The following is a 26,573-nucleotide window of genomic DNA, read 5'->3' as shown; positions in this document are numbered from 1 at the left end:
ACATACACATGTATAGATATTGGCACAAAATGGAGATCAGGGTGCAAACGCTAATTCGGCTGCTAAATATTGACAGTAAACAATAATTTGACTTGATATTAATTGTATTTACACGTTGGATACAGACCAGCAGTCTATGACGTTGCATGGAACATTAAAAAAGACTTATCATTCCACAAAGAGACACAGCATGGCATACGGTGCAGAAGCAGGTCAGACAACTCCACTTATTGTTCCAAGAAGATAAAGAGTTTTTTCCATTTCAGTTGTTCAGTTGTTTTTTTGTTTTTTTTTTTGAAAAGCCACTCTTTACACAAATATAGATATATGTGAGAATGGTAAGCCTCTTAAAGGATTAGAGCTTCAGTTCTTCTCTACAGAGGACAGAAATATCCCTGCTTTGGTACAAAATAGCAAATGTTTCGAGGGTAAGTTGCCATGCTTATGTTTTTGGGGGCTTTTAATGTCTTTTAAACTCTGGAATAACAAGAATATTCCCAATAGCTAAGATGAATCATTTAAATACACCACATTACAAATTATTATGCTAATTGTATTTAACTGTCACAGACAAAATGTTTTGTTTTTACATTTAAACTTGTGAATGGTATTGTGCCTCAGGGATCACTAAAATCAATTATTGTAGGACACCTTTGATAATTGGTTTACCAGTACTCATGAACGACTGTGCGACTGTGCTGTTCTGACCTTGAGGGGGAGTTCATTCCACCACCGAGGGGCCAAGACAGATGAGTGTCTTCCTTTTACCTTCAGATATGGAGGGATGAGCAGTACTGGATGGTAGAAGAGTGCGAGGTGCAATGTGTAATGCGGTATAATGGTATAATGCGGGCGCTGAGGTTCGATGCTGGTACCACATGTTTGGTGATGCGAGTCCAGAAGGAGAGCTACAGAAGGACTGTCTCTGCTCTGCTGCCTGGGTGCCTTTCATGGCTGCCCACTGCTCACAAAGGGTGATGGGTTACATACAGAGGACACATTTCATTGTGTGCACCACTTGCTGTGTATCACAATAACAAAAACACTTCAAAGCCCTCACATGAACTCTTTTTCACTCCACCAATCTGGCAGATGCTCATGTACTGCACTTTACACATCACTGTCTCAATGATGAACGTGAAAGTGAAGTGATTGTCATTGTGAAACACTGCAGCACAGCACTGGTGTATAGATATTTATTCTTTTTAAATGTGCCTACTCTGTGTATGTTTGCTTACTCTGTGTATGTAGGCCTACTCTGTGTGTATTTGCCTACTCTGTGTCCTATTTGCTTCTTGTGATTCTGTAACTGGACTGTATATCGCTAAGATAACAATAAAGTTTACTTTGACTATAAAGTCTTGTCTCTCTCTCTCAAAAAAAAAAATTCAAAACAACATCCATTAGCTCAATTCATACACATTGAATGGAATCAATTGATGTCTGTGTATGATACAGATTTGACTCTATCAAATGCCTTTTGGGCATCATGCTACAAGTTGCACATTTCCAGCACATTATGGTTTTCTCCTAATGTGGCCAGTTCCATGCCTTCCTGAAATAAAACTCGTTTGAAGCGTTCTTCTCCAAAGCACTTATAGAAATCTCCTGGCAATCCATCCATACCTGGAGACTTCTGCTTCTGAGTTATATGTTAGGAGTTCATCTAATTTCCATTTTGTTTGTTTTATCTCGAGAAGTGTGGAATCTCATTACTTTTTACCCTTATCACTGATTTTCCGGCATCCCACAGAATTGATAATGATACTTCACAATTATTATTTAGTTGAAAATATTCCCCCAAACTTAATTTTTTTTGTACTACCGTCTTGGAGAATGACTACCGTCATTCTCCAATATTTAAAATGTGATTCGTCAGTTCCAGAGTCAAAAAATATGAGCTCCACCTTGTGTAAATATTGCTTAGATACATAAAAAATAAATTACACCGGAGTAAGCATGCCGATTCAAAAAGAAAGTAAAAATCCTTTTGTTTAGGGTTGAAGTGTCTCCAGGGATCAACCTGTCCCATTTCTGTTCTGATAGTATTTAACATTCTAGAACTGAAATCTGGCCAGTCTACCATTCTGTACTACTTTAAAATCCCCACCCAATACTAATATCCTCCTTTCTTTTTGTAATAATAATAATAATAATAATAATAATAATATATACACACACACACACATATATATATATATATATATATATACACACACATACACACACACATATATATACACACACATACACACACACACATATATATACATATACATACACACACACACACACACCCACACATATATATATATACACACACACACACACACACACACACACACACACACACACACATATATATATATATATATATATATATATATATATATATATTGTAGACGGTTTCTCTCTCCTCATTAGGTGCATAGATGTTAATAATGAAAATTGTTGTGCCCCTAATGGAGCCCATAATAAACCAGCGTAATAAGCCTCATGTTTTGTCACCTTCTCTTAAGTGAACATTCCAGATTTGCTCAGCATAATTGCAATGCCCCTAGATTCCCAAGTGCAGCACAAAATTCCTGCCCTATCCAATCTCTCTTTACTTTTTTATATGCACCTCCTACCAAATGAGTAGCAGGGCGTTTCTTCAAGTGGCTTAGTATTTAATCAGTTAGTCTTTAGTCTTCTTTTTAATCAGTTTTAATTATATTTTCTCATGTCTCAAGATATGTTCACTTTCCACCAAAAGAAAAAAACTCCTTTAAACATCTCCTTTAAAGCTACATTAACCACACCCTCCCCCAAATCGCACTCAATCCCTCACTCAACATGGGCGTTCTTTCAAATAAAAATATCGTTCTGGTTGGAAAGTTATTTTTAGTCACATTTGAATTATATTCTAATGGTTAATGACTTGAAACGAATGCTGACAGTCATTTGCATTGACTATTTAGGAAAATGAAGAACTAAAATAAAAATACAGATTGAAAGTTATTCTTAAACATTTACACGCGTTCTCCTTCAGTTATCGCTCCATTTCTGCAGATAACTATTTTAGCTAGAATGCTTTTTCTTCCATTCCTTAAGCATGTATATAATCTTTATGATTGATGTAAAGATCCTGTTCCACAGCCTTGTTCCAGTCAGTTCCAGGACTAATATTTGTCCAACATTAATTTTTTTATGTTAATTAGCATAGTCTAATTGTCCTGTGTTTTGCCGAGTGAATCATGCATAGAAGAGTGATGAAGATCTCTGTAAGATGAACTCAGATCAAATCTCTTTTTACTTCATCGAGAAGGAAGTAGGGACACAGAAACAACTGGAACGAGGGCCATGCTGTCCCGCGTGCACCAGCACCCGAATGGCCAGCCACCTCGCCCTGCACGTGAGCTGCAATTACAGCCGCGTCTGTAAACCCTCCCCCTGCAGCAGACAAATCCCCTCCGTCGACCTCATGTTTGACTGTCCCTGACCACTGCAGACAGATGCTGGACTGGCCAGCAGGATTAGATGTATGCTGAAGAGACAGAGAGTCAAGGAAAAGCTGTGTATGTGTGTGTGTATATGGATGTTGTTATGTCAGATATTTTCATCTCTAGCCTTTTAAAAGCTTTGATAATGTGGCAGATTTGTCTGTGTTTGTCTTTGTCTTGATTGTGTTAAGAAAAAAAGGACAAAAAAATTAAGCAGACAACCGTAAGACAAAAAAAAACTAGAAGATAGACAAGTGTGATGATGTGAGCCACTTTGACCAGGGTCAGGCTGTGATGTCTAGATGACTGGGTCACAGCATCTCCAAAACTTCTCCTCTTGGTGGATGTTCCTGCTCTGCTGTGGCCCGACCCTGTCAAAGCCTGGCCCATGTTGCCGTAGCTCCAACTGCTGAGAAAATGAATGCCGTTTCTGAGAGAAAGGTTGCAGAACACCCAGTGCCTGGCAGTTTGTTGTGTACAGTCCACGCTGACCCATGTCCACCACCAGAAGCTCCAACAATGGGCCTGCGAGCATCAGATCTGGGCCATGGAGAAATGGAAGAACATTGCTGACACTATTCTATGCTTTTTTTTTTTTTTTAGAACATTCAGCTGTCTACTGTCAACCATGTTTCTATGGCCTATGAACATGAAAGATACAATGAATGGTAATAAATGCTAATGCTAACAGAAGTTTTTAGACTAATGTCTAGCAGAAATATAAAGAATACATTTACATTTACGGCATTTGGCAGACACCCTTATCAAGAGCGACTTACAACGTGCTGTCCTATTACCATCAATGAAGTAATCAAAACTTGTGAAATATCCATTTACATTACTCAGATGCCTTTATCACGAGCGACTTACAATCAGTAATTACAGGGACTGTCTTGCTCAGGGACACAATGGTAGTAAGTGGGATTTGAACCTGGGTCCTCTGGTTCATAAGTGAATGTCTTCCCCACTAGGCTACTACCACAATATAACGTTTACGACATTTATCAACATACGTTTACAGCATTTGGCAGACGACCTTTTCCAGGCACCCTTTTTTCTGTAGCTTTCACCCGTTTTGGTATTAGGACTACATGTGCCAGCAGTAGTGAAAAAAAGAATTATGAAGAAGAATGGCTTAGGGGGAAATAAAGGAGAAATTTGACTGTAAGCCCTTGTTCTTGAGAAAAGAGGCGCATCATTAACGTGTGAATCATTTGCTGCTGGTGGAAAAAAAGTCCCCGTCTCAGAATTAAGGGCAGCAACAGTAAATCTCTGGTGGTCAGCACTCTTGCGTAATACTTCAGACAAGCTTAGCCGTTTTAAAATCAAGCGCACAAAAGTCTTCTCATTTGTCCCATGCGAGCATAAGCCAGCGCCCGTTGCCTGGACTTTAATTCCTTTCACAATTCCGAAAGCTAGATTAAGAAGAAGGATTTTTTCATATTGTCCTCATCTACGTGTTGAACTACATTTTACCACAATGACGACCATGTTTTCTGAATAAAGACCGATCAGAATGAGCAATAATGCCACACTGAAGATTAGAGACTCATGGCCCATGGCAAGACTGAGTGATTTGCCACATTTGTTTCTGTTATGTGCTTCATTCTACTGAAGTTCCATCTTTTTGCTCTCTGCTTTGCCATATACACACACACACACACACTACAGGCCAAAAGTTTCGACACACCTATTCATTCAATGTGTTTCAATGTGTTTTCTTTATTTTCATGACCATATACATGGGTAGATTCTCACTGAAGGCATCAAAACTATGAATGAACACATGTGGAGTTATGTACTTAACAAAAAGTGGAGACCTGACCTCCACAGTCACCGGACCTGAACCCAATCCAGATGGTTTGGGGTGAGCTGGACCAACAAGTGCTTAACACCTCTGGGAACTCCTTCAAGACTGTTGGAAAACCATTTCAGATGATGACCTCTTGAAGCTCATCGAGAGAATGCCAAGAGTGTGCAAAGCAGTAATCAGAGCAAAGAAACTAGAATATAAAACATGTTTTCAGTTATTTCACCTTTTTTTGTTAAGTACAGAACTCCACATGTGTTCATTCATAGTTTTGATGCCTTCAGTGAGAATCTACCAACATAAATGGTCATGAAAATAAAGAAAAAACATTGAATGAGAAGGTGTGTCCAAACGTTTGGCCTGTACTGTATATAGATATAATTTTTACAGTTTATTGCTGAAAGAGTCAAGGTGAAGAAAAAATGGAGACGGGCTAAAATGTGGCACATATCATAAAAGCATAACACATGCACCCTGTCCTCACCACCAAGCCTGACCCTAAATTTCTTGTTGACATTTGCCTTTTGAAACTGGGTTAAGGGGACAGTGGTGACCCCATTTCCAGCAGGAACTAATGTCCTCGGATGTGACCTCAAGAAGTCAAAGGTCATTTCTGTAGGCTGCTGGCTTTAATAATATCTCTTAGTCTCCCCCCACCATCTGTGTGTGTGTGTGTGTGTGTGTGTGTGTGCCTGTAACCTTGTCTGCTGCTCCCCTGTGACGCGTTTCTGGCTCCAGCGTGAGAATGGTGAGTCACAGCTGGAGAGCTGGGCCACTCAGCGACCCAGACAGGGCCAGCGCCAGCACAGCATGGGTCAGTGTAACGCTGCAGGTGATTTATAGGCCATTGGTTTAACCCTACACACGTACATACCCAGTGGATATGTGGTATATATGCAATGGCATATCGAGTGGATCACATGTATTAATGTCATGGTCAATCATTTGAATTACATTTCTCTGCAGTTAATTTGGTGGTATTCACACAAGATGATGGGGTGATATTGTCACATCATTGTTCATTTGTAATGGATCTTCACAGCAAATGAAAAGCAAACTAGTCACAAATACTGACAAATGTACAAATAGCAGCATAGAAACCCCAGGCTCGGGGGCTAGATTAGTAGGACTGTTAATCTGCTGATAGACAGCGTCAGGGATTTGGTCGGAGCGTCGCACGCTTTCTGGCAATTTGTAGATGTGTGAGGTAGGGCTGCCTGCTTTGCTTTAATAAATGACTAAGCGCAAGTGAGAACACAAGCATCGGGGACAGCTGGGTCCATGTCTGGGTCTCTCTGTTTCGTACTGAATGTTCCTGCCTTGGGTGCAGTACTTTCCTTCCATGAGCAGGCACACTGGTTGAAAATAGTCAACATTTTTAGCTAATAAAGTGAAACGCTGCACAGGCTGCACACTATTTTAATTCAATTCAATCGATTTTTTCAATTTGAAGTGACTGAAATAGATGTGGTGTGACAGTGAGAAATGTCTCTGCCTGCTGGTCAGGTAACAGAAGTGCAGTTCCTCACCTGGTTGCATCCACACGTCCTTTTCAAGTCCTTTTCATTTGATAAAAAATGATTGGCTTTGCAGTGAATGACTTTGAAGTGGAAGAATTTTTACGTGGTGTTCGAGTTGGTCATAGCCTATGAACGTTTACCTATGAACCAAAAAGTCACAGGTTCAAACCCCACTTACTACCCTGAGCAATACAACTGATTGTTCACATGATGACATCAGAATAGTCTCTCCTAGCTGTTGTTTGGCTGTGACCTGCCTCCCACCCTCATAGATCTTTTGCTTGAGGATACTCCAAAGGTTCTCAATAGGATTGAGGTATGGGGAGGATGGGGACTAACACCATGAGTTTCTCTCCTTTTATGCTCATAGCAGCCAGTGATTCAGAGGAATTCCTTGCAGCATGAGATGGTTATGGTTCTTCTTTTTGTACCATGAAAAAAAAGTGCGCCAGTTGTCAGTCATATTCATTTTCTCACTCATTTTCACACCTTCAGGGACCCTAAAAGGGCAGACCAGCTCTCTTCCCATGATTTGGGCACAAAGCATGACTCCGCCACCTCCTTGCTGATGTTGTAGCCTTGTTGGGACATGGTGGCCATCAACCAACCATCCACCACTCCATCAATCTGGACCAGGGTTGCACAGCACTAATCAGTGAACAAGACTGTTTGAAAAGGGGTGTTCATGAATTTCTGGGCCCAGTGCAGGCCTAGTTTCTTCTTGTGAGCGTTGGTTAGGGTTTAGGGGTGTCTGAATAGAAGGTTTATGCATAATAACCCCCGCCATGCTTTTAACACGCTGCATTCCAAGAACATGGTGTCACATGAGAGGATCATGCCAACCTGGCCGAAGAGAGAATTTAGTGTTTGGTCCACGGGTGAAGGTTCAAATGAATCAACTGCCATTAAGACCACACCTCCATTGTCTTGATCACCTGGATTATTACTAATGCAATAATCTTAATGCGCAAATTTACCATTTGATGCATTCTTTATGAACTCTAATTAGTGGAAATGAATTTGCAGAATAGATTTTTGATATGAATGTACATTTACAATTGATTGGAAATTCTTCACTACAAAAAAAAAAACCTCTCACATCGCTTTCCAACAGATGTTGGACACAACCAAACTGTTCCTAGAAGTTCACAGTAGCCTCGGTGTAAACCTGTCGCATGAGTGAACACACACACACACACACACACACACACACACACACTGAAGATCAAAGGTCCCACAGCTGCATGGGTATTAACAGACTTGCCCTGGGTTTCCATCACCCACCCAGCGGCGCGCTCCGTGTGCTCCCTCGCTTTATTTCCGTGTTTGCTTGTTTGTTTGGGTGAGGGAGGGCGGGTGCATTAGAGACCCACGCCTCTTTCCATCACCGTCCGCAGCTGACTGACACTCTCTGTCCTAAGTCTCTGTTAAATGTAGGCCAGCTGCGCTGGCGGCAAATCCCCGCCGAAAGCCTCTGCGCCGCCCTGGATAGCCGGGAGGCTGCATGTGCAGCAATGTGCAGCACCTCTCATCCCACCCAGACGCCAAGACCCCACCCACCCCAGCCTCTGTCAGGGTCGGCGTTGACTGTTGACTCCCAGATCAGCGCAGTCTGCCTCAGGCCGAGACGTCGTCCAGTCCCTGCCGATTCCGCGCCCTCCCTTCAGTCAGAGACATGCGGAGCCTGCTGGAGAGCAGCTGGATGAGGTTCGGGCCGGCCGGGCGGGGCACCTACGACTGGGTGACCAGGTCTCCCACCCCACCTTCCATGGAGAAGAAACTGCAGGTGAAGTGCTACTATTTTTTTTATCAAATGCATAATTACTTTATCTGTGAATAAGACAAAAATGAAAAAAATGGTGAAATGTATAACCAGAGCGCAGTGAGAAGATCATATGAATCTTTTAATAAATATATTATTGTATTTTATGGGAAAAGGGCTGTCATTCTTCTAAAATTCGCAATACAGTTAAAAGGATCGATGGAATTGAAGGATAAATAAAGGATGGATACCCTGGGAGATGTGTTGAAACGTGGCCATTTTTTTGGTGTTAGCAGGATCAGCAGTGGAACCAGCTCTCCACCGGCGAGGAGCTCAAGCCCGAGGCTGTCCTCCACATCGCGCTCCCCGCCGCCACGGTCTTCGTCCTCTGCCTGCTCACCGTCCTCCTCTACCGGAGGTGCTTCCGCACCAAGCTGGAGATCTCCAGCATCGCCCTGGACCTGCAGGACGCCGAGAGCAGCGCCGAGATCCTCTCCTCCCGCCTGGCCAGCACCAGCTCCGACCCGTCCGACGGGGTCTTCCTCATGGTCTACCTGCCGCCGCCCTACCAGGAGACCCTCACCAAGATCACCCGGGCCGCCAGCGTGTGCAGCGCCAGGGACGCCGAGTCGGTGAAGATCGAGGACCTCGAGGCCCGGCTGTGTCCAGACATCAAGCCGAGCGGCCGCTTGGTGTGAAGGCGCCTCCATCGGACGCTGTTCTCCTTCCCAGGCAGGGGAATTAAACAGGTCTGATGCATATTTTAATGCATATTTTGCATATTTTTCGGCCAAACCAACCAAATATGCACGAATATTGCTATACTAGCAAAATCGGAAGATTTTATGATATATTTGTTGATTTTTTTCTTTTTTAGAATGGTAGCAATATGCAAATTTGTATTTAACTTTGTATTTGTGCTTAAATTTGTATTTGTGATAAACACCCCACCCGACACACACACACACACACATACCAAGGTACCTTGTAATTACCGTTTTTTAATAAAAACCTTTTTAATAAAGACCTTCTGTAGACCTTCTGTGGACCTTCTCATTCAAAGGTACTCAGCATCGAGTGTGACTACACTGACACGGGGCGAATTTTTTAAATTATGAACTCTAGAAGAGTAAAAGTAAAAGGAGGACGTTCATTTGCAAAGAAACTCTTTATTTCAACTAGAGAAGAGAGAGGGCGTGGGTGGGGCCGCTCCTGTTGAAGTAGCGCGGAGGGCGGCCGCCAGGGGGCGACGGGGAGCCGCTCATTTGCAGCCTCTGAAGAAGCCGCCGTTCTCCACGTTCTTGCACTGCTTCAGCTCCAGTCTACACACACAACACAAACATGCTTTTATTTCTGTTCTCATTGTGGGTTGGAAAACAGGAAGAATAAGATTCTACAGATGGAGAAGAATATGGAAGATGGAAAACAGCAACAAGAATTGCTGTTAATTGCTGTGAACTTACTTTCTCTTGAGGTGTTTAGATCCAGGAAAACTTTAGGAAGAATAGAAATATGTTTATCCAACAAATTAACATTTATACTTTTATGTATTTAATTGAAAGTTTCAACTCACGTCAGGGTTCCGAGCTTCACAATACATGCAGCGTCATCAGTGATGTCATCATTGGTAAATGCTTAGATGGAGAGAAAAGACACAGTGTTCAATACTAAGCCAACAGAGGACCTGCCTGTTCAGTATTCATGATCTGGTGGAGAAAAAAATGAATGTTTTAATGAAATATTCCCATTTATCAGACGCCCTTATCCAGTGCGATTTACAGGGACAGTCCCCCCCTGGAGCAACTTAGGTGTCTTGCTCAGGGACACAATGGTAGTAAATGGGGTTTGAACCTAGGTCTTCTGGTTCATAGGTGAGTGTGTTACCCACTAGGCTACTACCATCCTTACATATTCAGTCATGATGGTTTACTGACCATTGCAGTTTGTGTTGCAGAGGTTCAGTGAAGGTGCAAAGCCAGAGCTGCACGCAACGCGATCGCTGAGCTCAAAGATCCCATAGAAGGTGATGACATTTGCCGTTTCCTCGCTGCTGTTCCCCTGCGAGGTCCCATTCACCACCGACCGCCTCACACGCTGTCCTCCGGTCAAATTCCCAGGTGGTCCTGGTTTGGGATGGTTGTGTTCGCTGCCGGTGGTGTTACTGCCATGGACGACCTCAGAAGAGCTGGAGCTCTGTCGTGGCGTGCCTTTGGAATCCCCTCTCTCAGAAGAACGCTTCCTGCGGCCTACGATGATCACTTCCTCTTGCACCGTTACCTCAATCACAGCACTGGTGTTTAAGCCAGAGGTGTACTCAGCATGACAGACAGCTGGAATTCAAAATAATGTGTTACGATCAAGCCAGATTAATGGAAATTAATCAGGACATTTATTCAGTTCCTCGGTCAGATCGAACTGATTAAAGCTGTGATGTTGTGTTTGAGATTTCTTCTTTCTTACTCTCAGCCGTGAAGTCGTTGTAGTTCAGCTTGTGCTGCTCTTCTTTAGGCAGCTTCAGTATGGCATTCTGCAGACTGGTCCTCACTTGGCATTTGGTCAGCACCACCCCCTCGCTGACCACCACGGCCAGGACCACCAGCAGCCCAACAAGCAGGAATCCTCTCATGATGCGTGTCTTTCTCTCGGATCAGAAAATGTGGCGTGTGGGGTAAACGTATGTCCTTTTATAGCTGCTGCAGCATGTACATCTTCTGAAACTGCCACTCTCGGAGTTCACATGACAATGGGAATTCTGACAAAGTTGCATACATGACAAAAGGCAGTCAACGTCATTTCAGTTTCGTGTTCTACAGTGTGCGGCGGCTCTTGAAAGTCAATATGGTGTAATACGCTGGGCGAGAGCACAAATATGGATCCGGTGACTTTAGGAGACTGTGTTTTAGGGGCACCAGAACGAACGTGATACTTCATATACTATTATTTCACGATATAGTTGTCACTTCCTGGCCCTGGTGGGCCTTGGTTTCTCGGGGCAGCTCTTGGTGATAATGTGTTTTGTATTTGTTCTCACCTCTTGTGTGAGCGCCATTGTGTTCTCCTGTCTCACCTGTGCTTTGTCTGCCCTCGACTTTTATACTGCTTTCGTCTCATCTTTAGACGCAGCCTGTGAGGCCTTAGTGGACCAGCGCACATAACAGATCATTTCATTCGAGATCGAAATAACAGTTTAATAACAGTGAATGCCAATGTACTGTCATTGTACTGAGGGAGGTGGGTTCAGCAAGCACTGGCCAGCCAGAGGAGGAGAAGGTGGTCGATCAGGCCTTTATTTTGTCCATATTGTGTGATCAGATGCAGCATATTCGATACAAATAAAAGATCTTAGGCATGCCATTCATATGTGCCAGCTTTGGGTCTAGTTCACATGCTCCCCTCCTCTGGGTTCTCCAGTTTCTCCACCGTCCAAAAGCAAGCACACTAGGTGACTGTAAACTGGCCATAGGGTGTGGCAGGTTCTCCTGTCCCTCAGATCAGGTTTAGCAGATCAGTTAAAATGCTGAATACAAAACAAAATTCAACATAGACTCACCAGTTGTAAACTAGATCAACCTTTATTGTCATAGTGCAAGAGCCAATGAGATGCAGTTAGCGTCTAACTAGAACTGCAAAAGATTAGTATTACTGAGTAGTAAAGTTCAGATAATTACATTCATAATGACATCTATGACATCTTCTCAATTTCAGAAAACATTTTTCTTCTTATTTTGAAATTATTAAGAACAAATCACGTGTATAATTTAGAATAATGAATTTTTGAACTATTTGCTGCTTATTTACAGCCGTTGAAGAACTTGGAGTTGATCTTCTTGCACTCCTTCAGCTCCAGACTGCAACAGATACAGAATCAAAATAAAAAAAATATCCATATTAACAACATTGCATAAACTCCGTTATTGTTTTTATTATAAGTAGTTGCAGTGGCAGTTTTTAATTATCTCCTCATTTTCTTGAACTTTGGTGTTGTATTACTCAATTACTTATTTTACTGTTCATTTTCATTTCTATTCTAATTTCAGGAACTAGCCAACAAACTAATTTTATTAGGAACTTACGCTTGTTCTAGGTGTTCACCTCCATGCAGCCTTCAGGAAGAACAAAAATATATACATTTGAGAAAATACATAATTAATTTCATGAAAAGTTTTAAATTAACATCAAATGCCATATTTTCAACTCACTTTGTGGTTATGATCTTCAAAACACAGGCAGCATCATCACGGATGTCATCATTGAGGAATTCTTAAACGAGAAAAAAAGAAAGGAAATGTTATCAATCTTATACTTTGAGCAGTGGTGGCCTAGCAGGTAAGGAAGCAGACCCGTAATTGCAAGGTTGCGCTAAAAAGCAGAGGATTAAAAGGGTGATGGTTAAAAGCAGAGGACTCATTTTGTTGTGCCACCGTGTGCTGTGCTGCAGTGTTTCACAATGACAATCACTTGCCCTTCACTCGAAGAAGACTGAGCAACATCTGCTCAACATTCATGATGTTTTAAAAAGCCAGTGTTCTACTTGCACATAATCTGTTCTCTATAAAGGTGCTACTGACCTGTGCAGTCTGTGTTGCAGAGGTTCAGGGAAGGTACAGAACCGGACCTGCACGCAATATGATTGCTGAGCTGAAAGATCCCAAAAAAGCCATGAGCTCCAGTTCCACTGCTGCCACCAGTGCCGGTTCCACTGCTGCCACCAGTACCAATGCTCCCGCCAGTGCCGGTGCTGCCGCCAGTGCCAGTGCTACCACCAGTGCCACTGCTGCCGCCAGTGCCGGTCCCACTGCTGCCACCAGTGCCGGTGCTACCACCAGTGCCAGTGCTGCCACCAGTGCCAGTTCCACTGCTGCCGCCAGTACCAGTGCTGCCACCAGTGCCAGTGCTACCGCCAGTGCCGGTTCCACTGCTGCCACCGGTACCAGTGCTGCCGCCAGTGCCAGTGCTGCCACCGGTACCAGTGCTGCCGCCAGTGCCGGTTCCACTGCTGCTGCCAGTGCTGTTTCCAGTGGCAGAGCTGCCGCCGCTGGTGCTGTTGCTGTTTCCGGTGGCAGTGCCGCTGGTGCTGGTGCTGGTGCTGTTGCTGTTTCCGGTGGCAGTGCTGCCGCCGGTGCTGTTGCTGCTGCTGGAGCTATTGCTGCTTCCAGTGCTGCTGCTGCTGCTGCTTTGGTTGTAGATGCTTATGCGGTTGCTGCCTATTACGAAAGATCTTGCTCTGACCGCCACCGCCCGTCTCCTACGACGTGCTCCATCCCTTTCTTCAGGTTTTTCTTCATCGACTGACGGTTTCTCATGGTGTTCCTCTTTCACCTCAACCACAGCTCTGGTGTTGAAGCCAGAGGTTTGTTCAGCATAACAGACAGCTGGAAGATGTTTGGGAGACAGATATGAATACTTTAACATAATTAAAGAAAATCATTTCAGAACTGAACGGAACGTCTGTGGTAAGAGAGGGAAGGCTGATGTTCTATAGAGATTTGCAGCTCCTTAAAATGGACTTTAGTGGGCACTCTGTACCAATGTTCTAATGACTTACATTCAAACACACATGCATACTGAGATATCATATTACACTAAAACCATTCTAAAAAAGGTTCTAAAAAAATAATAATTATCTAAACAATTAACATCATTTAAAGAAGATATATTTTTAAAAACATATATCTCTCGCCATCTTTAAAGCCTTTAAAAAGTGTTTATCACAACATATTATGTCTCCATCTGAGCTTTCTTACTCTTGGCCATGAAGTTGTCTTCCTTGAGCTTGCGTTGCGTGTCTTTCGGCAGTTTCTGCATGGCCTCCTGGAGACGGGTCTTCACGTCACATTTGGACAGCAGCGCTGCCTCACTGACCGCCACAGCCAGCACCGCTAGCAGCCCGACCAGCAGGAATCCTCTCATGATGAGTGCCTGGTAAGTCGCTCAGTAAAAGGTGAAGAACTTGTGGACAGGCTCGTCCTCTTAAAGCCTGTGTTGCCCGCAGTGTTTTCTGTAAATGTCCTAGTCACTGTTTATTAGGAATTAGCTTGACAAAGCAGAATTAATGACAAAACACATCCAAGGTCATGTTAGGTTTGTCAGTCAGTGTGGTGAAATACGTAATGGCCAGAAGAACAGAAATATGGGCCTTGCTGGCATCAGCACACCAAAGGTCTGAGAACAATAGGCAGACAGATATTATTCTTTCTGTTATGATGCTATTGTATTTTTAGTGACGCAAAAAAAAAAAGAGTCAAGGTTTAAGTAGCAGATACTTGCAGAGACAGATCAGCTTTCCAGGTCAGGAGAACATCCTTCTGGTTAAAGTACTGGAGATGACATCACACAATTTCAGTAGACAACAACAGATGAAATATCACATTTGGAGATAATTAAGTAAAGTGTACGGATTCCGTAGACCAGATAAAAAATTATGAAATCTAGAAGAATAGAAAAGTGCACGTCATGAATGGAAATGTAAGGTAATTTCCCGGGCTGTTTCACATGTGGGATGGCTCTTCAAGGTCAATATGGTGCAATGTGCGAAGACCAGAAAGCACAAATATGGGCCTTGCAGGTATGAGCGCAGTAAATGTCTGAGAAGGATGAGCACATGATGAGTCACGGAGGATCAGGTTTCATCAGGTGACCAAACTGAATTATCACAATGGGACATCACAGTGGAACATGCAAAGGGAAAGAAGACATTCAGGTCACAAACGCACTCATGTGACACAACAAGTATCAATTAGGCAAGGTTCCATAGTGTACAGTACAGCATGTTCATATCTGCCAGAGCTGAATAAAAGTAATCATGTGCATCACTTGCACGTTTTGAAGCAAACAGTCTATAACATTACGTCACCAAATACAACAATTTATGTATTTTTTTCAATCTTCTCTTTGATGTGTCATGTAAATAATAGTGTTATGTATGGTTTGAAACCGCTCTCTGTGTATATGTGAGGATTGGCTCTGATCTGGATAAACGCTTGTGGATGAGTGGGTGTGATACATATAGAATATATAAATGCAAGTATGTATTATTGTTAAGTATGCCCCACATTCTGCCTGTCATAACTAACAACTATGAAAACACTCAGTCATGTCTTACGAAGACCCTCATTCTGAAAACCTTTATTACCAATAAGCTGTCATCTAGTTGGTCCTCATTTCTTTTTCTTTGCTTTATAAAATGTCAAAGTTGTGCCCTCAATTCATTGTTTCAGAAACAGAAGCGGTTCCTGTCTCTAAAGATACACCAGGTCTTTATTTAGCAACTAAACATCGACCCATTTGTTTCCCCAAATCTGGGATCTCCTAGTGCAAACGTTCATAGTGTTCATATCATGGCGCAGGCTCTGCCCTGATCTGTTGTTTCCCACTCACAGAGAAAGCTGAGAAAAACCGGCAGTGTATGTATTGTCAGAAAACATACATAAAGATCATTTGAAAACATTGGAAACTTATGGAATTGACTTTCACAAATTAAATATACCGTCTGTGGGAAATGTACTCATTTGGAAACCATGTTAGTCCTGAAATGAACATAATCTGGGGTACTGAGATCTGAGATTATTAATCTATTAGGCAATAATTAAATTTGCCATCTTAGATTGCAAATATTTGTAGTGTCAGGAAAGAAGAGGAAAAACAGGAAAGTGTACCAAAGACGTACCAACTCAGTGCAAATGACTCACAGACTTCAAATACTTTTAATGTATGTTCATGTAATAAAGGACTTCAGGGACTGAAGTTGATATGACACAGTATCTTGCCAATTTCAGAAACCAAAAGAAACATTTCCTTTCATTCAGAGGTAATTAAGAATTAAATCAGTATTCAGATGACACCGTAATCTTTTGAACTGCTGATCTAGAAGAGTAGAAAAGTGCACGTTGCTCTGCAGAGCAAATGTATTCTGGAAAAGAGTCTTGGTTTAACAACAATAGAGAAATCTTGCAGAAGTGGCATATAGGGATATGATGAATTTCCTGCCAGCTCATTTACAGCCAGTGAAGTACCTAGAGCCGACCACGTTCTTGCACTCCTTCGGCTCCTGCCTACAACAGACACACACACATAAATTAAGTGGGAAAATTACTGCATTAATTACTCCCTCACTCAGTCGAAGATTGGTGTGAACATTCATTACATTTGACTGGACCTCCATTCAAATATTACAACTCTATACACACGCAAAGACAGAACTTAACACCAGCTTACTTTTCGTTGAGGTGTTCACTTCCAGGCAACCTTTAGGAAAATATAATAATTACTTGTATTTTCGTTCAACATATTTAACTGAAAAACAAAAAAAGAAAAATGTCTCAACTCACATTTGGGTTCGGAGCTTCAAAGCACATGCAATGTCATCACTGATGTCGTCATTGAGAAATGCTTGAAGAGGGGAAAAAAAGAAAAAAGTCAGTATTATGATATGTAAATATGAAAATGTAATGTTTTAATAAACCTAACAACTGTACAGTTCAAGGGAAAGCCGGATGGGTTACTGACCGTCGCAGGTTGTGTTGCAGAGGTTCAGTGAATGCGCAGAGCCGGAGTTGCACGCAACGCGATCGCTCAACTGGAAGATCCCATAGAAGGTCAGAACATTTGCATGTTCCTTTCCAGAGTCCTCGCTGCTGTCGAGGTGGCTCCTGTTGCCCGGCATCTCAAAGGAAGAGCTTGTGTTTACATGGCCAACCTCATATGACCGTCTCCCACGATGACTGCCGCCCTTTTGATCTGGTTTTTTTGTGTTGCCGTGGTTCTCGCCTGAGCTGGTGTGATTCACCCCCTTGTCTTGCTCATTATGCTGATGCTCTGAGCTGTGGTTACTGCTGCTGATGAAAGATGTTGGGGGCGTCTGGTGTTGGTCACCGTGGGACCTCCTGTCACGACGTTTCCCGAAAACGGGGCGAATTATGGGTTTGTCCTCTTCCTCACTGCTGCTTGCACCTGAGGCCTCATCTGAAGAGGCCAGGGTCAGAAAACTGGAGTCTCCTTCTTCAGCTGACCGCCTACCACGATGTTCTCCATCCTTCTTTTCAGGCTTGGGGGGCATCAGTGGCTTTGTGGGGCTGCTGCTGTTGAAACCCTGCTCGTGGCTGCTGCTGTTGCTGCCATGGATTTCTTCTGATGAGCTGAAGATCTTTGGTGGTGAGCCCTTGGAGTCTCCTTTCTCAGCAGACCACCTCCCATGATGTTCTCCACCCCTTGGAAGCTTGGGGGGATTAAATGGCTTTGTGGGACTGCTGCTGTTAAAGCCTTTCTCATGGCTGGTGCTGTTATCACCGTGGATCTCCTCTGAACTACCGGAGTTCTTGAAGTCTCCTTTCTTAGCTGAACGCTTGTTGCGATGTTCCCGGTCCTCCACTTCCTTGGTCACAGCACTGGTGTTGAAGCCAGAGGTGTATTCTGCATCACACACAGCTGGAAGAGGATACAGATTTTAATACTGAATGAGATAAGGTGCTTTTACAGGGTGGTTGTAGCCTAGTCTATAACACACTTGCCTGTGAAGCAGAAGACCACTATGTCACAGGTTCAAAAACCCTACTTACTACCATTGTGTCCCTGAGCACGACACTTAACCCTGAGTGTCTCCAGGGGGACTGACCCTGTAACTACTGACTGTTAGTCTCTCTGTAAGAGGGCATGCAGAACAGCATGCAGCACGAAAAGTTATGCATTTAACCATCACCCTTAATGAGCAGTGGGCATCCATGAAAGGCACCGGGGAGCAGTGTGTGGGGACAGTACTTTGCTCAAGGAGACCTCAGTGGCACCTTGGCAGTTTGGGATTTGAACCCGCAACCTTCCGGTTACGAGTTTGCTTCCTTACCCGCTTGGCCACCAATGCTATAATTTGCTATAAATGTAAACATGATAAATGCTACACATTTATTTAAAAGCAGAAAGAACAACCATACAGCATTACTTTACAATGCAATTTTAATAGTTTACCCTTTGCATTTCTTTTTCATATCCAAAGAACAATTCCTACACTTGATTGCTTGACTTGAAATGTTGCTATGCTTGAATTGTTGCTTGGTAAATCTGCACTATAAGCATCATTTAAGCCTTTTAATCAGAGTATATAGTTATAGTTTATAGTTATTTGTAATTTTTTTCTTCTTACTCTTGGCCACGAAGTTCTCTGCGTTGAGCTTGCGCTGCATGTCTTTCGGCAGTTTCTGCATGGCCTCCTGGAGACGGGTCTTCACGTCACATTTGGACAGCAGCGCTGCCTCACTGACCGCCACGGCCAGCACCGCTAGCAGCCCGACCAGCAGGAATCCTCTCATGATGAGTGTCTTACTCTGTCGTGCACAGAACTGTGAGTTGTCTGAGGACGGGTACGACTTCTTATACCCTGCCCAACCTGATGACTTTTATCTAAATGTCACTCTCAGAGTTCATATGACATTCATTTGACAATGGGAATTCTGACAATGCAGCTTTTGTGACAAAAGGTTTGCAGCGTCATACTAGTTTTGTGTTGCACAATGTGGGGCAGCCCATGAAAGTCAATATGGTGTAATGTGTGTACCAAGACAACACAAATATGGACTTTGATGGTATCAACACACCAAAAGTTGGGCAGTACAGAGACGGTAACGTTCATACACAATTAACAATAGACTTGCTCTGTCACGCAAGAATCTGAAAGGATCTGGTGACTACAGAGGACAAACAAACCAGCCATGCTTGGATATAATATTGTGAAAAGCAGAATAGTCATGTCCGTCAGAGGTTGCAAACTAAACAAATGCACCATTTTGTATGAATCGCTTTTAGAGTTTACAAAAAAAGATAAAAAATAGATATTTAATATGTTTGCACATTGATATTATAATAACCATTACATACCAGTTTGAGTATTTACAGCTGTTTAGCATCACCCATGGACGCAGATGGAAATATGGGCCATGCAGTTAATGCTAAATTATATTTAATGGTCATTTCTTAAAATGTATTTTAATTTCATACATAATGAATAAATACTCACACTCACTCACACACTCATGGGTCACAGATGACACAGCCCAAACCAACACATGTGCCATGGGGTTGGGCTCCAGCCCACCATGTAGGCCTATAAAGTAACTCTACATTTATTTTATTCAAATGCATGCTAAGAATAGAAAGAAAAAAAATATCCAAAACAAGCTGTGTCATGAAATTACTTGACATCATGCTCTAATAATGTCAATAAACAAAATAAAAATATGAACAAATAACCAAAATGTAATTATTCAACCTTACTGTCAATTATGATCCTGTCATGATCTGGATTTTTTCCCAGAATTACAGACTGTCTTGTGCTCCTGATCATCCTGATTATTTCCAGCTGTTTATTATTATAAATGTATCCTAGCTGTGTCCTGTCTTTGCTCGATCGTTTGTCTTTTTATTGTAGTCCTGATGTTATGTCTGCATGTGCGTCCTTGTACCCTCTTTTTCTTTATTAAATCCCTGTGTATGTGAGTCGTGTGTTTGCGTCCGTCCCTGCTTTGCGTTCCTGACAGTTCCACATTTTACTATCTGTTCTTTGACCCTCATTATAGCTCACTATTTACTGAAAACCTTAGTTTATCAAGACCTCCATGCATCCATGCTGTAATGTGGATTGTATTGGACAATCTCTGAATTTTTGGTGGGGACAATTAAATCATTGCTGGACATTGATGGTCACACATCCCAAGTGCACGTGCTAATTCTATGCCCTTTTTTAAGGTGTAAATCTGATATGTCTGTGAGCTTCAGCCCAGTTCTTTTGAGGCATAAGACACTCCTACAACTCTTAATGCAAACTTTAACCATTTTACAGAGAAAGGTCTTAGTATTGTTTTTCCTCCACAATGCATAAAATAACTAATGCCCAACACTGCAGAATGGGAATGGTTTATTTGTCCATATGCAGTTATGATTTAGTTAGTTTAATAGATTTAGTTGGTGCTTTAGTGAGTATTTCATACAAACATTGCATAGGCAAAACACAAAAATATTGCCTCAAAATCTTGAGGCCATTGATGGACACAGTCATAATGAAAACGTAAAAAGTTTTAATAAAATGTAAATGTGTGTCTGGACGTAGACTGTCAGAGGCAAGCCGTCATTCATAGGGAGCCATTTTCCTGTAGATGTACATTTAGCATTCTGCTAAATATTCAGAGGCAGTGGATGCAGTGGCGCACTCATCTGGAAACATCATGTTGATCCTGAAATGAACATAATAATAAAGATCATTAAAAAATATCTAAGATCTGAAGCAAGCATATACATCAGAATTCAACTGTGCACAACCAAAAGATTATTAGAAATTATTTCCTCACATCATTTTCGCTTTCTGCAGAGCCTTCAGACAGGCAATGTCATCACTGATGTCATCATTGATCAACTCTGTGAAAATTCACAAATGCACAATCCAAAGAAAACACACAAAAAACAAGAGGAGTGTGGATGAACAGTACATTCAGTGAATGTTACTCACCACTGCACTCCATCTGGCAGATGTTGAGAGAGGGAGTAGACCCGGATTTGCAGGCTTCATGATTTGAGAGCTGGAAAAGTCCATACAGTCTCCCTCCCATACCCTCTTCCAACGCTTCTCCAGAAGACTCTGCCTCTTGTCCGTCTTGCTGCCCATCTCTAAAAGGCCCGATGGGAAGGCATCCATGCTTCATATTTCTCTGTCCTTCTCTGAAGGATGGCGGGGGCAGCGCCATTGGGCCTGACCATATGGGAACTGCAGATCCTGCATCCTGCCACCAGGCTTCAGACCAGACTTCTCTTTTCTCTCTCGACCCTTTGTCCCGTTTGCCACTTGTGCTACCCCTCATGGCAGACCGACTGGAACTATCTTGATGACCAGGAAACCTGTCTGCACTACCGGGACTTGCAGGAGAAGCAGACATACCAGCATTGTAAAGACTGTTGAGACCACCATCATTTGCGTCCGTCCTTGGACTACCAAGGACTACCTGTGGATGAATTTTCAACCCGGACTTCTCTCTTCTGCCTACTGGGTCAGCATGCCTTTTTCCTCTTGACCCATGGTTAGGTCTGCTACCTGGTCCATGTCTCCTTGTCAAATCACTGTCGGCACCAGCATTTCCAGACCCAACTCTCTCTTGTTTCCCATTTGGTCGAGTTTCTCTCTTACCTCTTGACACGTGGCCGTCTTTCTTACCCGTCCCATGACCCACGTTCTCATTTCTGCCACTACTGCCTAAAGAATGTTCACGTGAAGAAACCACTGCCTCAGTACCCCAGTGTCTGCCATGTCCCTTTACATCCCTCCTGACTCTGTTATTCTGCCCACCACCTCTCAATCCACTGCTCTCAGTACTGCCAGCTCCTTCTCTCCTGCCTCCTGAAGGAACATCCCTCTTGCTCCGGCCACCGTGCCCATGATCCCTTGCTGCCTTTCTGCCAGCACCACTAACATTCCCAGGAATGCCTAGAGGATGTGGAGGAACTACAGATGACAAAGCGTGCCTCTTGCCCCTTGAACCTTCGCCGCGTTTGCTACCTGTTTCACCATGCTTTGCCCCAGGAGAGAGACCTTTATCATCTCCTCTGGTTGTAGGTTTAACATCCCTCTTGTCTCTAGACCCCTGACCACCTTTGTTTCCTTTCTCAAGGCCACTTTTCACATTGTTAGCAGGAACCCTGGAGCTTCCAAAAGGAAGGCCAACCTCTTTCTGTCTGCTATTGGGATTAAACCCTCTCTTATCTCTCACTTCATAACTTTCTTCAACAAGCATTCCAGGAACAAGCTGGTCCACAGTGGTAACCTGACTGGTATTGAAGTAGGAGGTGAGTCGCACCTTGCAAATGACTGAAGAAATGAAAGCAAAGGTAAATGCACTTAAGAATCAGGCACTGAATATTAATGATGTGAAATGTATCATAATATGTGACACAGAAAGACACCGGTGCTAAACATCACTGTGCCACATCAATATCACGTCCAAAAAGAACAGTATTTATCTCTCAATAAAGGCTAATAAAAAAATTCTCACTCTTTGCCACCAGATCCTCCAAAGCTTTAGAGTCACTCATGCCATCTTTGCAGTTTCCAGGAAACTCATTTTGCAGCTGATTCTGCAGATCACATCTGGAGATCAGCCGGGACTCAACCAGACTGGATATTAGGACTCCGCCTAAAAGAATGGTCCTCAACCACATCCAGACATTCATGTTCTCTCCTGTAGAACACTTCTGCAAGGACCATTCCAGTTTAAGCAGCTTTATATATGGTACGGGAATTAAGTTGACCTGAAAGACTTGTTTCATCTTATCCTCGCTTTGGGAATTGCGGGTTTCATTAATTGATGGTTATAGGCTGGAGCAATGAAGGCAAGGAATTCTTACACATGATTACACAGCTCACGTCCTTTAACTCGAAATAATGGAGGTCAAATGCAGGTAATAGCAAGAATCCGAATAATGCTTAATCAACCAGAAGGGAACCAGAGCAGTTATAAAACAGAATGACATCTTGTTTTTTTTTAATAACATTATTTATTGCATTTTAAAAGAGAAATATCTATTTAAGATCAGTTATGTGTGGCTATGAACGTGAATAGTCTCACCCGACTGTCCATTCCTTTTACTTTAAACAATGTTCTAGTTCATATTTACCCAAATGACTTATGTGAGTAATAGATCACAACATACAGTGAAGTACAATAATGCTTTTGATTTAGGGCAGCTGGATCTGGTTCTTGGGAAAAGCGCTGAGTAATAATGCCTCCAGCTTTGAATGCCCTGTAGGTACTGTGTGTTACTCCCTTTTGAGTGCATTGTAATGCACCTGCTTGGGACTTTGTGTCTGGGTTTATGGTTTTAATGTCTGACTATTTCCGCCAGAAACACAAGACACAACAGTACTCCCATTCTTCGTAGTTTCAGTGTATGCACTCTTTTTTTTTATCAGGCTGCACAGTGACATTTTTATGTGCTGATTCATACACATAATGAGTACATTCCATGCAACACAACGTTGATGCATTTTCTTTTTTTAGTGACCTGAAAGGACAGGAAAAACAAGATGCAAAACTGCACACTACATGAACTGGTTATTGGAATTACCTGAAATGATTAAATAAATCACAAATAAATTTTTCCTTTTTTAAATGGTTCTGTTTCTACATATCAATTGATATCTATCGTGTTCGTGCTCATTCCATTCTCACGCTCACATCATTAAATTATTCCAAATTTTCTCAATTTTTCAAAATGTTCCAATTCCCTGTCTTCCAATGCTCGCTACAAAAAAACAGGTCCATTGTTTCTTTCTGATCCTTCAACAATAAAAGCACTTTATATAGTTAAACCCTGTTTACCTAAGTAGATAATAATTACTGTACCTATCCAGTTACGCCAGCCTTTCTTACAGGCTGAATGCAGACGTCACCTGACCATTTGAGTCTGATATCTAGTTTACATACCGGTTTCAATTACAAAATGGACTATTGTGCTTTCATACATTAAGTAGTGTATGATGATTGTATATTATAATTTTTTAATGCATGTAATTGTGTGGTTCATGGGTAACACACCATGTGTGAATCAGGGCCAAAAAGACAGAATTTATTTTGTGTCACGTCATCTGGCACAATGCTGCGTCAGAGTACAGCGTGTTCTTGTATGAAAATCTCTCTCTGTGGGTTCAGAGCTCAGGGTGAGAATTCAGGGTGAACTTGGTGTCATCAGGAGCTGTGAGTATGAATAAACATGTTGAGAGCACAAATAATGCAATCATTATTGTAATTTTTGTTAAAGATTATGAACATAAATACTGACACAAGTGTTCAGACATGAGGCCGAACTCCTCTTCATAGGCTGTGGGCTTGGGGGAGGACGCTTTGCCATCCTGGCGCAAGACTTCCAGGTTTTGCAAGGTCAAGAGGTCAAAACACTTTAGGTAGACATTCTCCTTTTGGTCTGGGCTGGTGCACCAATTCTGCTCCAAGGAGGTCAGATTCATTCTATGGACAGCGTCTTCATCAATCATACAATACTTGCAAACAAGTCCAAGTAAAATAATTTTTTACTGAGATTTTTCAGGTAATAACAGATAGAGAATTTTTAATGTACTCAGCTGTCTGGCACATGACCTAGATCTGTCTGTGGCTTACAAATTAAATATTACAAATGATGCTGTTACCTGGAATTTTCAGAGTGCATGATGTGCACCCTCGCCTGTTGTCCTGGGTACAGGCCGACTACGTCCCTGCCTTGACGCTTCACCCTGCAGTCCAAAGACGAGCCTTTCCTCAAGACCCGGTTCAAGAGGGTTCCGCACCGCAACAAGCTCACGTTTCTATTGCTTCACTGACTGGTCCGAAAATTATGTAAACAAATATACGGACACAATAGAACATTTATATAATTTTTATTATGAATTGTGACCTAAACTTTTGTAAATGTGAAAAAAGAACCCACATCACATGGATTCTCTGTAATTTCTTTTTTTCCGTCATGTAAAAAATTAATACACAAGCAAACTGAACCAAGAAGTCTATTTTTAAATCTCAGTTCCTGCTGACTCACCCAAGAATGCTGTCAGTCATTTCGTGGGCTTGTCTGTTCCCTTCGCGCTCTTTAAATTCATGGAGTCGCAGCGCCACCCCTGGTCCCGCCATCTTGGGCACCGCAGCTGAGCAGCCAAGTCTGCTTCAATGGAATGATGCTTGGGCTGCTTTTGAGCTTAAAGTCATTTAATTCTCTTTGAACTTTTCTTAAATTGCAATCTCCCTTTAGTTTCTAACTAAATTCTGCACAGCTTTATTATAGAAAGCCAGTGGCAACCCAAAGGCCACATGCGTAGGGATGGAGTTTTCTTACCTGATCCCCTCCGGTTTCAGGATAAAACTGGGTGCAGGGCACAAGGTAGACTGTGCAGCACTGACGGTGGCTCTGCGGAGGCTCTGCTGGCTTCAGTTACAATGACGGTGAAACCCAAAACACCATTTCCTATTCAGGATCACTGGAGCACAGGACACTGAATCATTCAAAGAAACGCATGGTGTCAACTTCTCGCTGTGAAACGGTATAAGCCTGCATGGTTTAGACGCTGGTTTAGACATCTGAAATATGTAAGATTCAACAGAAAATGAATTTATCCTTTCTGGAATGTGACCACAAATTAGTTGTGACATTTATAGTACGGACACTCATTTACATCAGGACCTGACCACCAGGGTCATCTGTTTGTAAAGCAAGAGTTGCCACCAAAGGGTCCGTCAGCATAAAAAGTGCCCTTATTACACCTCGCACTGCACCTCGTATACTCCGAGCCTCCAGTACTGCTCGCCTGGTCCCTCCATCTCTGAAGGTAAAATGAAGACGTTCATCTAGACTCTTCTCCGTCTTGGCCCCTCGGTGGTGGAATGAACTTCCCCTCGAGGTCAGAACAGCTCAGTCACTGAGCACCTTCAAACGACAGCTCAAGACCTTCCTCTTTAAAGAATATTTAGATTAAATTGTAACTTTCTTATTGTCGAACTTGTGAACAGAATCTACAACAGAGTGAATAAAAAGATTGTATTCATAGTTGGGGTCCTAGTGAACCGGAATTGATCTCTTCATCGATGGTAACTTGAAAGCACGTTGTAAGTCACTCTGGATAAGGGCGTCTGCCAAATGCCGTAAATGTAAATGTAAGTGTCGCTGACTGAGTCTTCATACAACCACATTACTGGTACATCGACCGGAGTAGAATGTTTTGGCTTAGTTAGTTCTGCCTTTAGTCAGAAAATAGACAGCAGAGCTTCTTCTGAGCCGCTGGTGCCATGAAAGGTGATGTTCTCTAAGGCAATAAACCTTCCCGGGCATGATGTGAGGCAAGACACCCAGCTATAAAAACGCACAAATGGAAAGTCTAGCAGGGGGGCAAAGTCTTTGCATGGGTGCATTTAATTGAGGGTGGTTTGTAAATGCTGATGATGCACAGAGGCACAAAGAACACGAGCATGGTCATAATAAATAAATAA

The 26,573-nt window shown here is 42.6% G+C and overlaps 6 protein-coding genes across 7 annotated transcripts; 1 reads left to right on the top strand and 5 right to left on the bottom strand.

Annotated features, from left to right (window-relative positions):
* The first annotated feature begins 8,244 nt into the window (after positions 1-8,244).
* smim28 (small integral membrane protein 28) lies at positions 8,245-9,611 on the top strand. Of its 2 annotated transcripts, none has more exons than XM_028974465.1 (2): positions 8,245-8,598; positions 8,868-9,611. In XM_028974465.1, the coding sequence occupies exons 1-2, from the start codon at positions 8,488-8,490 to the stop codon at positions 9,270-9,272; spliced, it is 516 nt and encodes a 171-aa protein (XP_028830298.1). In that variant the 5' UTR covers positions 8,245-8,487; the 3' UTR covers positions 9,273-9,611. The 2 variants fall into 2 exon arrangements, with proteins under 2 accessions (XP_028830298.1, XP_028830299.1); XM_028974466.1 differs by having other exon boundaries at positions 8,247-8,598; positions 8,871-9,611.
* Positions 9,612-9,727: 116 nt separating this feature from the next.
* On the bottom strand, positions 9,728-11,239 carry LOC114786924 (uncharacterized). The gene is made up of 5 exons (XM_028974518.1): positions 11,035-11,239; positions 10,509-10,904; positions 10,148-10,208; positions 10,038-10,067; positions 9,728-9,896 (listed from the first exon to the last, which is right to left on the bottom strand). The coding sequence occupies exons 1-5, from the start codon at positions 11,198-11,200 to the stop codon at positions 9,836-9,838; spliced, it is 714 nt and encodes a 237-aa protein (XP_028830351.1). The 5' UTR covers positions 11,201-11,239; the 3' UTR covers positions 9,728-9,835.
* Positions 11,240-12,127: 888 nt separating this feature from the next.
* LOC114786414 (keratin, type II cytoskeletal 2 epidermal-like) lies at positions 12,128-16,123 on the bottom strand. The gene is made up of 5 exons (XM_028973528.1): positions 14,319-16,123; positions 13,143-13,946; positions 12,774-12,834; positions 12,648-12,677; positions 12,128-12,422 (listed from the first exon to the last, which is right to left on the bottom strand). The coding sequence occupies exons 1-5, from the start codon at positions 14,482-14,484 to the stop codon at positions 12,365-12,367; spliced, it is 1,119 nt and encodes a 372-aa protein (XP_028829361.1). The 5' UTR covers positions 14,485-16,123; the 3' UTR covers positions 12,128-12,364.
* A 135-nt stretch (positions 16,124-16,258) lies between these two features.
* LOC114786413 (uncharacterized) lies at positions 16,259-18,947 on the bottom strand. The gene is made up of 5 exons (XM_028973527.1): positions 18,707-18,947; positions 17,080-17,997; positions 16,902-16,962; positions 16,789-16,818; positions 16,259-16,625 (listed from the first exon to the last, which is right to left on the bottom strand). The coding sequence occupies exons 1-5, from the start codon at positions 18,870-18,872 to the stop codon at positions 16,565-16,567; spliced, it is 1,236 nt and encodes a 411-aa protein (XP_028829360.1). The 5' UTR covers positions 18,873-18,947; the 3' UTR covers positions 16,259-16,564.
* Positions 18,948-20,456: 1,509 nt separating this feature from the next.
* LOC114786714 (hornerin-like) lies at positions 20,457-22,811 on the bottom strand. The gene is made up of 4 exons (XM_028974068.1): positions 22,596-22,811; positions 21,062-22,411; positions 20,904-20,970; positions 20,457-20,789 (listed from the first exon to the last, which is right to left on the bottom strand). Exons 1-4 carry the CDS (start codon positions 22,771-22,773, stop codon positions 20,720-20,722), a joined length of 1,665 nt encoding a protein of 554 aa, XP_028829901.1. The 5' UTR covers positions 22,774-22,811; the 3' UTR covers positions 20,457-20,719.
* A 1,336-nt stretch (positions 22,812-24,147) lies between these two features.
* LOC114786864 (uncharacterized protein C1orf100) lies at positions 24,148-25,505 on the bottom strand. The gene is made up of 5 exons (XM_028974419.1): positions 25,426-25,505; positions 25,132-25,254; positions 24,746-24,829; positions 24,382-24,566; positions 24,148-24,294 (listed from the first exon to the last, which is right to left on the bottom strand). The coding sequence occupies exons 2-5, from the start codon at positions 25,221-25,223 to the stop codon at positions 24,248-24,250; spliced, it is 408 nt and encodes a 135-aa protein (XP_028830252.1). The 5' UTR covers positions 25,224-25,254; positions 25,426-25,505; the 3' UTR covers positions 24,148-24,247.
* Between the last annotated feature and the right edge of the window lie 1,068 nt (positions 25,506-26,573).

The sequence above is a fragment of the Denticeps clupeoides genome, chromosome 3, assembly GCF_900700375.1.
Source record: "Denticeps clupeoides chromosome 3, fDenClu1.1, whole genome shotgun sequence".
Taxonomy (NCBI): domain Eukaryota; kingdom Metazoa; phylum Chordata; class Actinopteri; order Clupeiformes; family Denticipitidae; genus Denticeps; species Denticeps clupeoides.
Note: the sequence above shows the minus strand (reverse complement) of the source record. Positions and strands in the feature narration are given on the sequence as shown.